This window comes from Haplochromis burtoni, unplaced genomic scaffold, assembly GCF_018398535.1.
Source record: "Haplochromis burtoni strain Fernald_Lab_line unplaced genomic scaffold, NCSU_Asbu1 Contig_8, whole genome shotgun sequence".
Classification (NCBI taxonomy): Eukaryota; Metazoa; Chordata; class Actinopteri; order Cichliformes; family Cichlidae; genus Haplochromis; species Haplochromis burtoni.
The window spans coordinates 1,548,874-1,563,639 of NW_024582369.1; the positions used below are offsets into that span (position 1 = coordinate 1,548,874).

A 14,766-nucleotide genomic window follows, 5' to 3' on the forward strand; every position below is an offset into this window, starting at 1 on the left:
GAGAGAGAGAGAGAGAGGGGGGGGGGAATCAGAGGAGACAATTTCTGTTTGGATCGCTGAATTAGTCCAGATAGTTTCCAAAAGCAAAGTCCAGTGTGTTCACTTCACTCGCAAAACGTTGAAAGAAGCAGAGGCAGCGTGTCAGTTTAGATCTTTATTCTGGAGAAAAATGAGTCCCAGCCTTTCAGTGAATAAATACAAGTCACAGGCATCCCGGCCAGTGGAGCTGCATATGTGTAGATCTCTGGTTGTGATGAAGCAGATTTCAGTATCAAACAAATAACCCATTTAAAAAGAAGAAAAGATGAGTACATATCAATGGAAAGCACGAAAACAAAAATCATCGTAGGAAAAAAAAGACTCTTCATTGTATGTGTTATAGCCAATATACATAATATATCACACAGCATTTAAGAATTAACAAAAACAAAAACACTTCTGTTGCTCCTGCTGGTGAAGCTTAAAGCATCCCGAGACACTAGTTTGTAACTGGAGACAGGAAGTGTGGTCGAGCACATACAGGTGCATCAATGAGCTCAGCGTATTGGTCGTTTACAGCAAACACATGATGTCATTTTAATGAAAAGGCACAAGTGCACAGAGCTACTGCTTCTCATGAGAAATGGTCCTAGTATTAGTTTGGCGTTTACTTTTTCCATCATTAGCAAAATTACAAATATCCAGCATCAGATTTAAAAACATCCGTCCATGAAACCACCAGCAGAGCTGCTTTGCCATCATATGGGATAGATGCTACAGATGAGATCTTACAAATGTTCATGTCATAAAGATGGTGAGTTGATCACAAAGTTGGTCATTTGCAGATTAAAATGCAATGTATTGTCAGCATATTACAAAATCCATTGAGTTTTTAAATCACTTTTCAATTATTACATGCCGGAAATGTAGTTTTCTCCGTTTTAATGTCGATTTTGACATGAATGTTGATCAGAAATCCTTATTATAAGTCTGATATGGCACAAGTGCAGCATCAGCCCCAATACAACAGCAGAGATTCAGATCTCAGAGCCGTGATGCCAGCTGTCTTCCCACAAAGTCATCTTCTGTCACTCTCAAACACACACGGGTATTTTACACGTAAATGCTATGTCATAAGCTGTTTCGTGATTGCACAGCCCATAATTAACATACAAGTTAAGGCTTAAGACATTCATCGCTCACATACTGCGACTGCATAGACAGGAAGGAAGTGAGAGCCAACAAAAACGTCTTCAGCAGGATATTCTTCATTGAGTCTCTACCAGTGACGCCCCAAAGATTAAATAAAAATCACTTTTCTTATTTCTTGGCAACATTATTTATGTAATTGCCATGCCAGTGAGTATTGCAGATAAAAATGTACAGCAGTTGAAGGTTTTCCTTTGTTCAGTTGTAGTTTTTGTGATTTAAAAGTCACAAATTCAGTCAGAATACTTTGTCTTATATTCTGATTCACTACAACATGTCAGCATGATGTTGACATTAACATTGGTTGTGTCCAGAGCTAGATAGAAAGAAATATTTGGTTCAGATTGTCAGACTTATTGATAGTACAGAGGTATAAAGTGCTGCTATTTAAACCCCTCCCATACACTTGCACTCTCTGATACAATCCCTCTGCTCATCCTGCTGATGCCGGCCAGCTTGACTTTAGCACGGGCCGTCCACTTGACGGCAGCTGTTGAATCATTGGAGTCCAACAGGTTAGCGTAGCGGGAGGAGTCCTCCTCTTGACCCCGTCCACACCAGGAGGGGAGCTCTAACGCCGTCGCCGGGATGCTCAGGGAGCTGGGGGATGACTCTGCCACGTCCCCATTTTGGCTCTTGCCTACCGGCGCTTCATCAGGAGCAGTCTCAGCGAAGTTCTCCAAGTGTGGTGGTTCCCAACCTTCTATCTTTTCCAGTTTTTTGGCAGGGGATATTTGCCTCATCGTCATCGTAACACTCTCCCAGAAGCAGTTGGCCTTCTCTGGCTTGTCCTTCTTCTCTTTCTCCTTCTCCTCATCCTTGATTTTCTTGTGAGACCTTTGAGCAGGAAATAAATATACAGTTGTGGTCAGAAATTTGCATTCACTGACATTTTAATATCAAGGCAATTTTGGATTTTTTTTTAGCATTTCTTTGATTTTTTTTTCTGGGTGGAGTGATTGTACAGCATACATCTTTGATTACTTTTTTAAAAAGCACATTCCAGTTTATAGCAGATTTGAACTTTTTGAATGCTGAACATTTAAGCAATTTTCTTTCATATGAGCATGACAGTTTGGGGTTTCTTCCAAACCTTGGAAAAGTTGTGCCACATCTGAAAAACATCTGATTACGCGCAGTTGTTTGAACTGATGATTTCAAACAACTGGAGAGATTTAAATGAGTGTATGCAGATATGTGAGCCTATGTGGATTAGAAAAAAAAATACATTCACCCAATTCTTGATTTTTAAAGTCATTGCAGATGTTTGCTGTACAATCATTCCTGGTAGAAGAAAAGTTAAAAGAAATCATTCAAAGTACAAAATCACCATGACATACATTCCAACGATGAGTGCCTGTAAACTTATAACCATAACTGTAGTCTTAAACATGTTGATATATAACAGCCACTTACTAAGAACCACCCCTCCATCCTCCCCCTCCTCCCCCCTGTCCTACATAAACAGGAGTGTCTGGGTGGGAAACACTTACAGTGAGCTATTATATAGGAATTCCTGTTGTTTATCAAAGCAAGTGAACTGATTAAGATTTCCACCTCCATACATGTTCCACTTCCTCAAGGGGTCTGAAAGTTAGCAACAGCTGGACAATAAAGCTTTGGCATGCATGCATGCATATATATATATATATTTATTGTGGGTAGCTGTGACATGACTAAATATACACACAAGTGGTTTTGACATGGATCCATTATATTTAGTGAGGAGTGTAAATGTTTGTACTTCACACACTTGACCAGTAATGGCTACTGAGTGCCTCTGTATAAACATGATGGAAACCAGAAATGTTGTGGGTAGTTGTGACGTGACTGTGCATTTACTGCATGCTATTAACCAATATGTCTATATAGAACTGCTGATCGGTAATCAATAATTTCAGAAAGACCATTTCTTACAACATTGCCTTCTACACCATGATAGAAGTGAAAACAGTGGAGCGGCTTCTTATTCTTATTATTCATTTGGAGTTATTTTCTGTCACATATTCTACTTTGTGTTAGCTCAGTTTTTCCCCTTGTAAGAGAAATATTTGGAATATGATAAAGGTAATAAGCGCATAACCTCACCCTTTGCGGTCAGCCAGCTTCTCTCCAGTCAGCAAGAAACGCTCGTCATCTTTAGATGAGAACATTTTCTTCTCCCTCCTGTCTTTCTTGGACATGATCTTCTTCACTTTGGCCTCCTGAGAGACACCAGCAAGACAAGAGTGTTTTTGAAATGCCGATCTGACTCGATTTCACTCATCTGTTGCATGTTAGCTTGATATCTCTGTATGCCTGTTTGTGAGTGATTGATACACCCTGAAGACGAGGATTTCACAAAGTTGGCTTTGCAGGAATTGAGAGGAGCAGCATGTTCACACTGATGAACGTGCAATCTTTATTTATTTTTTTGGATTGGGGAGGGGGGAATTTCTGTTATGGGCCTCACTGGCATAGAGCACATTCCACCGGGAGATCCTCCACTCCCTCTGAAAATCCCAGCCTCCCCGTCACATCAGAATTCCTCCCTGCCATGCCCTCGCAGATTTCCGCCGAGCACTGACGCAGCCGCCCTTAGCGACCGCGGAACAAAGTTTTGGCTTTGTTTCTCGCCTGAGAAGAATTCCCAAGGTCAGCTATCAAGGTCTTGACTCCTACTCACATCCGTGCTCGCCTTTGCTTGAGTGTGCATTCTCAGTATACACAATATTACATGATTAATGAGCTTAACCCTGACATGACCTTTCAACTGCTTTTATTGTTCTCATACCTATGAAGGACTTTAGTTCAGGGCTCTGTGTGCAGTACCTGCACAGATCTCTGACCAGAGGATGCCACCAGCAGCTACAACAAACAAACAAACAATGAGCTGGATATGAAATCAGCTGTCTCCCAAAGCCTAACAGGAACACGTATGATAAGATCTGTCACCAACAGATAAAACAAACTTTACAAAACTACCACTACATAGGCTCCACCAGCTAAAGCCATACACATGCAAATACTTAAGATACAGCTCATATCTGTGATGGATCTTTAAACACTTTACTCAGTGAAAATGCATCATATCTCCCTCTGCATCTCACTCAGAGGAAGTCTCTTTGATTATAAGTAGAAAAAAAAAATCCCAAATATCCTCCACTCACTTCTCATTCTGAACATGCCTGCAGGCAAACTGCCCCCCTACCAGTTTCCTGTTGTTTATTATCATCAAAAAACATTTACAAAACCTAAACTCAGCTGTTTCAGCACCCTGTCTCAACTCTTGACTGCCCAGCTCTTGTTCTCCGAGTGCCATCGAGTGTAAACTGCATAAGGTTTGCAGAAGCAGTTCGAGCTGTCCAGCAAAGAAACCGGAGATCCCGAAAGAGTTGGAGCCTTTCTGAATGGACGTATATGAGTGTATGTGCTTGCATGCATGCCTGCACAAATAGAGGCCTGCCTATTCTGCCACTGTGCTCTAACCTCTGGGCCTCTAGATCCAAAGCAGCTCAGTGACTGGCCAAGAAGGTAAAGCAAATGGCTCGCTGGCTCTCTGTGTTATTCACGCTTGGCAGAACAATGGAGGTGTTATGGACCAAATTCTTCTTTCCATACCTCTGACATTGAAGCAGAGGGATTGCTGCATGAATTGCACACATTGGGGATAAATTCAGGGGGGTTTTAAGCTCACAATCAGGCCTTGGTTATGTGAAACTCTTAGCTTCGGTATTGATCATCCACATGTATTTATTCACTCACAGGTCCAGTTATAGTATTGTTGCTGGATGTCAACTTCTCTGCCTCTCTGCTACATGCAGTGTATTTGGGCTACATATGAACATTATTTATATCACCAATTAATTTCATAATTGATCTAAAAACTGTCCAGTGCACCAAAAGCAACAGTTTAAAGGGGTAGAACCACAAACAAACCAAGATACTGAACTTTCATATACAGGAATCAAACCACTGACCCTCCAATTAATAAACAACCCACACTACGTCCTGTGCTACCTCTCCTCTGCAAGGTGAGAGTTGTCTTCTTAGCCCATATCTTAACCCAATCTTCTTTTTTTTATGCATAATTTACAGTCTTTATATTCTGCAAACAGAGCCCAGAGAAAACACAGGAATATGGGTCAATTGTAATACCTTGAAAAGTTCTAGTGGATTTGCCTTTTCTAATGACACCAAAAACAGCTTTAAATAATAATTTTTAAAAAACAACAACAACAACAACAACAACATTTAAGATATAAGCTTGTTTGAATTTGATAAGGTGAATAATAACAACATGTTCCCATATTTCCCACAAAATTGAAGCCAGCAGCTGGTTGTTTTAGCTTAGCTTTGGACTGAAAGCAGACAAGTGGTTTTAGGGGCCTCATGTGGTAGTCATTGGGGTATATTTTTTGTCCATTAATTTACAGTTTGACTCGTTAACCAATTAATTATTCAATTCATTATTTTTAGCATTAGATAAAATGTATAGAACAGAGTGGTAGTTCTGAACGTAAAGAAGCATCTGCCCATGAAAGCCTATTTTTAAGTACAAAAGCATGTTAATTAAGCTTAATGAACATTGTTGAAACATCGTAGAGTGAAACAGCAACAGGTAACCTCCACTTTCAGGGCTCCCTGTGCACTTAGTGAGTCCTAATATGAGCTGGAACAACAGAGGGTGAAAGAATTGCAGCCTTCCACAGTGTCTGTGGCTATTTTCAGCCTTGTTTTTCTTCCACACTGATTGTTCCACTCCAAAAAGCCCAGCTCCTCGAAAGAATGCTCAGTTTCCTTCCCTTCTCCAGCTCGGCCACCCAGTCCTCACAAACAGGACGGTGTATGAAATATGTCCTGTGAACTGAGTCAAATACAGTGGCTATACAATAAAGCGAGCGACCAGCCGGGGTTGAAAGACAATGAATCACCTGTGTGCGGTTTCAAATCAGACTTAACAAGTTCACACACAGCACGCCTTTGAGTAAAGGACCGCCGTCAGCACAGATTATAAGATGAACAGAGCGCTGAGATAAAACTCACCTCCACAGACAAAGGACACATGTCCTCAAACCCTCATAATAAAACCACTGTTTATTATATTTACAGCAGCGATGACCAAGCTGATTTAGCTGATCAGAGCTTTCCTCCAGCAGACTCACTTTCAGCTCAGCTAATTTGTGACTCCTTAAATCTTATATTAAATATTTTGGTCATTGTTTCTAAGAGCTGTGAGGATGCAGTACTGACTGACATAATTAGTGCTACATGTATCAGTGCCTGGACAAAGTCAAATATAAGCAGTCAGACAGGTTTTAAGATGCTTGCTTATTAAACAGAAAAAATGTACACACGCGCTAGAAGTTTCAAATGAACCAGAAAGGCTGTGTGCAAACTGTGATGGATGCTTACACACAGTCACAGTAATACATTTCAATCATTGTTTCTTTCTCATGAACATGTTTGGTTAATTTTAGGGGTTTTAAATGTATGGTCTTAATGAACATCACTATGATTACACAACCTGTATGCAGTGTGGAGCAGGCCTGGTTGAACCCTGAAACACATCTTAATTGGATGTCCCAAAGCACCGAGAGATGTCTGCTACAGGCTGAGGCATAATAAAGCCGTAAGAGAAATCACCAAATGGACGGTCAAAGCTAATAAACTCCAGGCCGTCACCACTTGAGGCTATCAGCCTCCAAAGGGAAGGGGATGTTGCTTCAAAGGCAACAACTGCCTGCCCCACATTTTGCACCACACCTCTAACTAGGAGATGCAACCAGATCTCAGAAAGTCTTCCCGCACTCCACCCAGATGTGATTCTCCTATGTAGGTGCACAAAAACCATCTTGCTAGTCAAACTTGTTGTGCTCCAGGAGGACACGCTGTCCATTTTTCATGATCTGAAGAAAGCCATGTAGTAAAATCTGGCTGATGAGGCCTTTGTCAAAGAATGGCACGCAGTGTCATTTCCTGTCAAAGTTGGCTGTGAACAGTGCACGATTTCCTGCAGAAGATCAGCTAGGAAAGTAAAGCATTAAAGAGTGCCACTAGAGAGTTAGCAAGCCCAATATGGTTATGGTTGATGAAAACTCGCAGGTTGAAGCCTTCTGCAAGTGAAGACTAACTTTATCTTCTCTGATCCACTGAGGCAAGGCATACAAGTTAAGGGGCAAAATGCTGGTGACCCTCAAGTACCTGCTGAAAAACAAGAGGATTCCCAGAAAAGTGGCCTTGTACTTGTCTTCAGCTACAAATGCACCTGCATCATGATTTTGAATGGAAAATATTCCAATTTGTAATTTTGCTTTGCTCAAACTATTTACAAAACCATGTTGTGATATGACATCAGAGGTTCCTACAAAATAAAAACCGATACCTTAGATGACTGAACTGAAGTGATTTAAATAAAGGAAACAGTCCACTGAAAGGTCAAAATAACCTATTTTTTCTTTCTTGGGATAAGGCTGACAATACAAACGCACACAGTGACAAAACAACCCAGACAGTTTTCCAGCGATAAGGTTAAGGATAAGACGGGGGATGATGGCTGACAGCTGGTGTGTTTACAGATAAACAGTGCAGTGACACTGAGCTTGTGCATGCGTGCGTGTGTGAACTGACAGAGCATTGGCCATTTAAAGCATCTGGATGTTTTGGGCGACATAAGATTGACTCTTTCAGGGTCGATTCCTGCGATGTTCTGAGCGTGTGCACAGAAAGATAAGCGTGGGTCGCCTGAGTGCATATCTTTGAGCGGACAACCATCACGTGTCAACTGTGTAAGCTGATGTATGTTTGGAAGCAGATAGTGTGTTTGCGTCTGTGTTCTGTCTGAATAGCTGTGAAGGTGCTGTTTACCTTGGAGACTGCAGTGACGGCTTCCTCATCCTCTTCCTCTCCTTGTATGTCTTTGTCCTAGGACACACATACACCCGCAGTGAGTTAAGACAAATAGCAACCTTTCCCCGCCCCAAAACAGAAACTCTCACATTTTAAAGCAGGGATTGTGTGTTTGCGGACTGTGCGCATGCCTTCCTGTTAAAAAAAAAAAAAAAAGGGAGGCAACCGTTTTCAAGTGCTAACACAAACACACCGTATTTGGAGTGCGAGATAGAGGGATAGAGGGATGGAGGGATGGATGGATGGATAGAGAGCTGGGAGAGATGGGGGGAAACCACTAAGCTCTGAGGGCAGATTTAAACAAAAGGGAGAGAAAACAAACCCATGACCTCTTCCCTTAATGGTCCTCAACAATATGTGGACTGAACAGAGCTATTTTGGTCTCATTGTGTTTCAGTCTGCAGACTGTTTTTAATATAGACGTTGTATTTGTGTTATTATTTGACACCCTTTGTTTTGGCTTTTATATAATTGCCAATGGGCTTGTGCATTTTGTTTAACCATGTAAATAACTCCATTCACCAATATTCTACCTCTTATTATTTATATAAGCAATTTTTATGGTCTGCTTTAATACTTGCATGTTTATCCACTTTTATTCCACAATGACTCCTCAAGACTGTAGTAGGTTATATACATTGTTAAAGGAATATTATAGTGATTAGAGCAAGCTGTAGGTAATAAAAGCACTGCGCTGCAGTGGTTTGACTCATATCTATCTAATAGACTCCAATTTCTTCATGTAAATGGGGAGGCTTCTTCAAATACTTTAACTATGGAGTTCCACAGGGTTCTTTCCTAGGACCAATTCTGTTTACATTACATATGCTTCCCTTAGGCAGCATCCTTAGAAGGCATAGCATACATGTTTTCTAGAGTATTTAAAAGCAGACTGGGATGCTCTGCTGGGGGTTTCTTCCTGTTAAAAGGGAGTTTTTCCTTTCCATTGTTGCCAAATCGTTTGCTCATAGGGGTTCATCTGATTGTTGGGGTTTTCTCTGTTTTCACTTTATTATTGTAGGGTTTAACTATAGTTGCACACCCACAAGAAATATGCAAGAAACCGAAAGAAGCAAACAATAACAGTTCACTAAATTTTCATTTTTTTTTCCAAGACCGTTATATTTGCACTTCCACAAAGCTCCGCTAGTCTACAATTTGAAGTATCCTCGGCAATCATCCCAAACCCAGAGTTGCCCCTGATGCGTGAACACTAGCTTAAAAGTGCTTAGGTATAGGAAAAAGGGCATTTGTGTGAAATGGATGAATTAGGCCTGCAGCAAGAAAGCACTTGCTCTGAAAGTAGAAGTACTAAAGTTTACTGTAAACCTAATGGAGTTTTTATCAGAACAGTAATCATTTAGTTACATGCTACAAGAGTGTTTTCATTTGTTAGCGTCATAAAATTACCACGATAACTGAATGAACAAGTATAGTTTAATGTATTCAAACAGAGGTGGGTAAATAAAATCGGCATTCTTTCATATTAAATTTGAAATACACTTTTTTATGTTTTTTGTGGAAGTACACTCCTAGTAAAACATCACACCTAAATACAAACCACTACAAAATATATTGAGGATCATTATCTTTGTCACTACCTCAGTCATTCCCTTACGACACTTTTTCCACCTCACTTTTTCCTGGAATTCTTGTGGACATTTCCAGGTCCTTTTCTTTTACCACCTGCCCACCAGTTTCAGTCACCTGACACCTCTGTCATCTCTTCCAAATCATGGCATAAGTATTTATACCAGCCATTATTTCGGCTTACAGTGTCAGTGTTATTTCACGCCATCGTTTTATTTCAGCTGTATTTACATCTAACTTGTATCTCTTCTTAGATTCTAACTGTCTCAACTTCTACACCAAGATGCCAAATGTGACAATAAGCAAAAGCATTTTTCAAAAGCAATATTTGCACTTGAAAATACTTTACAGTTTGATAAACTTTAGACTCCTTCAGAATTTTAAATGACACATCCCATCATCCATATCTTGCAGTTTGATTACTTAACTTGCCCCAGAAGACTTAAGGATATTAAATCATGATAAGTAGGTTGATTGAAGTCATTAATTGTACAGCCGAGCCTCTATAGGAGCGGCGCCAGAATTCCTGCTAAATGATCAAAGCTGCATTAACTTTTAACACCTCCAAACTCTATGGGACAGAGGAGGAGAGATGGTGGTTGGACATGTCTGAGCAAAGTCTGCTGGGTCTCCGCCACCTGAGCTGATCAAAGATACAGTCTCACACAATTGCTGACTACTGTTTGAGCGTAAAAAGCATTAACAACTTCAGAACAGAGTGTGTGAGGGGGGGGGAGGAGATTCAGGGCAAGGGGGAGTAGTGTTTTGGAAAAAAATTCTCCTAACAACAGAGATCAGGAGTTCTTATTTCGCACCCCCAGGGCGGCCTTTTTTGCATTCTCACTTTCCCTCTTTGTGTCTGCACACATTTAAGCGCAGTGTTTCACAACCGAGCTTGCCGGGCGATAAAGAACCACTCTGAATTCCAATACCAAAGAAGCGGTATTTATACTCCACATTCTCCAAACCCAGGGACACAGAAAGCATTTAAGGAAACAGTTTAATGTCTTGGGAAATATGCTTATTTACATTTTTGCCAAAGGTTAAATGAGGGCATGCATGCCAGTATCACGCCTGTAGACTGAATACCAAGCAAGTTTGCTCGGCTTAAAAGAAAGCCTGTAAATGGAGAGAAAGGCCACATGCTTGTTCATGGAAGCAGAATGAACAGAGCACCACTATTAACACTCTAGCCACATCATTTGAATTGATGTATACCTACATTTTTTGGGCTTATCATCATCTGCATTTTATCCCAGTTGTCATTACCCCTACTTTTCTCTTTGTCTGTGCTGTTGATTCCTTAACATGTACCTCTTTCAGTTTATTTCCTGTTTTATTTTGAAGGTTTGATCCTTTTGTGGCTTTTACTTCCCTCCTTTGATCGTTTCCCCACTCTCCCAAGTGTCGGATTAAACTCACCTGTTCCTTGTTATCCATCCGTGTAGTCTTTATCAGGTTGTTTTTGCAATCCCCATATTTTCTCTGCTGGCTCTCCTTCTTTCTAGATTCATCGAAAAAACTAAATAACCATTCAACTAATATCCTTATACTAAACGGCTTCATAAGATAGACTCCCCCACTGTTCCCATTCTTCATCCCAAGTTAAACAAGCCATCTCCTGGTCCCTGTATTGAACAGCTAAATGTAGAAAGCATTCAGACAGATCCTATTTATGACATTTTTAGTGTTGGACTGAGGCAAACTTGTGAGACCAAACAAGTGTCAGGTCCAGGAACTCAACTCTCTTCCCTTCAGCAGGGGATCACATTTCCTTTACTATCCTCTTTATGACTCAATGATTTAGAAGTGAGGCCTTCAAAGGTTCGCTAGACGTGATGTATACTCTTATTACCCCACTTCACAGTCATGGTGGTTTTATATAAGCATTTAGGAGTGTTACTGCAGTAAGCCACAGACAAACAGGCAAACACACCTTCTGCAAGCTGACAGCTGCTTGCAACTTGTTGAACTTCAATAGAAGTGAGTGGCAAAAGCAAGCAGGCACAGGGCCTGCTGTCACCCCGGTGCACTGTTCATAGACAAAAGGAATGATAGTAACTTCAGGCTATGCATTTCTCTGCTCTTGCTCTTTTCTCCCTCCCTGTCTTTGTTTTACTTGTCCGTATCTGTCCGACTGCACGTCTCTCCACTATTACAACCAAAGAGATCTGCTGTCTTGTGATGACGATAAGCAAAAATAAGATTTTGATCAGGAGATTTAAATATGTGGATGGATATTTGTCAGACAAAATAACAGAGGAAGAGGTGTGAGATATAACACAATGAAGGTCGCTGGCTGACTCTTGGGCCACCTGGATATGTGGGTGGAGAAAGCTAAAGAGCAGGATTTCAGATTCTCCTAAGCAGAAACTTGACTCCTGATGGTTTGAGTGTAGGCGCACAGTAGCCAACAGATCAGACTATTGTTGTTTTGAGTAGTTTCCAGCAATGTTCTCTTTTTCAGGAAAGCTACACTTAATACCAAAAAATGGTACAGAAAAAAAAAACTCCATACAGTGTGACTCAGCACAAAGTTCAGGACAGAGCTCAATCGACAGCCTCAACAAGACCATTTTAGTTTTCTTCATGATTATCACTTAAGTAGTCGTGTGTTTTTCCCATGTTGTGCTTACAGGCTGTCATCTCATCTATTTTCTGTCCTCGATTTGTCAAGATAATTAGTAGATTTGGTACTTTTTGTAGCTTTAAAGTGGATTAATCCTTTTTTTTGGGGGGGGGGGGTCTTTCTTGTTTTTTGTTTAAAAAGTACAGAAGAATTCAAAAGGCTATCCCTGCAATTTCATTGTGATACAAAAATGCTGCAGATTCGCTTCGCTCTCCTCTTCGGTTGCTCTGCATGTGGTAAATCAGACAGTGCAGCTACGTCAGTTTGAATAACTGGAAGGAAAAAATCTTTCCTTTGCAGACTTTGTTATCATAACTTTAATCCTGACTTCATCCTGTTGGGTCTTTGCTGTGTTTACAGCATTTTATGATCTGACCCCTGACCCTTTTATGTACTTTACTGCCATGCAGACAGGACAAGACCCCCCTTCCACCCACCTCCTCCTTGATTGCTTTCCCAGGATCTCTAAAGAGCAGCTGCTGCTCTGAACCTAGGTCAGTTTATAGTTTTTTGTTTGTGACCACTGGCGACAGAGACACAAAGTGAACTCAGAGCAGCTCTGTCCCCTACACATGTAAGGGAAACATGCGTTATTTCCCAACTGGAGGTCGATAAAACTAAGCCAAGGGTCACAGATATCAGCACTGTCACAACAGCAGATGAAAAATGTTGGGAAATGGTGTTGGTGGATTTTCCCAATTGTGTACTGCATGACAAATGTATACATGTAGTCTGAGGTGTATACAGGGATGGAGGTGCAGGCAGTGAGTAAAATATGACACTGATATGATTAAGGAGAGCATTTTTATGTAATTGGTGTTGCAAATGTCCTTAAACATGTGATTCACTACTCGCTCTACCAAAAAGAAATCTAAAATCATGGCTGGCCTTTTAAAGAAGCTTTGATCATGCATACAGTAAGCTGATTACATACCGCAAGCATGACAAAAGCACATTATTTTGTGACTCCAACCTTTATGAGGAATAAAATATCCCATGAGTTTTAACAGATTTATCTATGTATCCAGAGATTTGGAAGCCGCCCGTCCTCTTCCTCTTTCACTGGAGCTTCACTATTCAACTAGATGTGAGCACCTTATGCTCACTCAACGTAGGTTTTTACTCAAAACTTGATCCAAGTGGTTAAAAACACCACCACAAGAATCTCAACTGATAAACATGTCACCTTGCTATTTCTTATGAGCAATGAGTCGTGGCTGGCTATCCTTGTGTGTCTGTGGGTGCGTATGCATCCTCCCCCATGCTCCCATCAGCATGACAGAGCCCAGCTGCTTACAAGTGCTGATACAGAGGTTCTTTAGACCTCTCACACTCTTATTGTTTACCTGGAAAATATGGGTAACAAAAAAAGAAAAAGAAAAAAACACAACCCACAACAAACAGGCATTTGTGAACCATGCCTTCTTAAGTACCAATCACACCTCTGACCTTTACGAAAACTGCAAATAGATTCAAAGTTGCATGTAAAACCTAACCTACTGTACATTAAATCATATCCATCTCTATAATAACATGCTGAATTTACCCTCCTGTATTTTATTTTATTACGTTTTAATTTAAATTATATTTCTTATACTTGAGCAGTATTGTGCCAAAATTAGTCCACACACTCTAGCTCTTAGATTCAGGCTCCCTTCTTTGACCTCCAAGCTGCATTTTCTAACCTGAGTTTCAGCACTTGTGCACCTCCTCCATTTCTTTGTTTGAAGTCTATTTGGCAACTTTTATGAGAAGAAAACATAAGAAATGGAAGAATTATGATTTGTCATTATTTAAACAGATGTATAATTATTCAGGCTACTTTATATTCTTATTTGTGTTTATTAAAGTAATTTTTAAAAAGCCTGAACAGGTGAAATCAATCATTTTGATACAGTTTTCGATGTTTGTATTGCTACAATTTTACAGCTTCCCGAGTTCATCAGAGTATAAGCGTACCATTATTAGCAGTGAATGCCTCTGTTTGCTTTTTATCCGTGTCATTACCTTGTAGGAGTGATGATAGTGCCAGGACATGTCGTCCTCCTCTGACGCGTAATCCACCAGCACTTTACTCTTGGTTTTCTTAAACATATCTCCACTTGTCGCTGAAATGGACCGTGTCGGTCCTATAGAGAAAAAAAAAGTTGTATGAGAAACTCTGAAGTCGACCCCGCACTGTCCTGCGTCGCTTTGTCCGTCTTTTCTTGATAACTCTTTCAGCGACGCATCACCCTAGCCTTTGAACTCTCTCGGTGGTTTCTCCAGCCGAGAATCGAGACCGCTTTCTCCGTTAGCGGCTCATTCATAGACGTGTCAGAAGCTAGGTGACGATCGCGATTCGTTTCGTAATAGTTTGTCGTGCGTTTTTACGCAGTCTGCGCGACCACCTGGAGCTCAAGCGCTCGCTCCTCCCATATCCCCCTGCTCCTCCGACTGCTTGAAGTTGCCATGGAAGACAGAGGAAGAGG

The 14,766-nt window shown here is 40.8% G+C and overlaps 1 protein-coding gene across 1 annotated transcript; it reads right to left on the bottom strand.

Moving 5' to 3' along the window:
* Positions 1–141: 141 nt before the first annotated feature.
* On the bottom strand, positions 142–14,766 carry si:ch211-225h24.2. The gene is made up of 4 exons (XM_005914524.3): positions 14,303–14,766; positions 8,035–8,091; positions 3,277–3,392; positions 142–2,025 (listed from the first exon to the last, which is right to left on the bottom strand). The coding sequence occupies exons 1-4, from the start codon at positions 14,387–14,389 to the stop codon at positions 1,572–1,574; spliced, it is 714 nt and encodes a 237-aa protein (XP_005914586.1). The 5' UTR covers positions 14,390–14,766; the 3' UTR covers positions 142–1,571.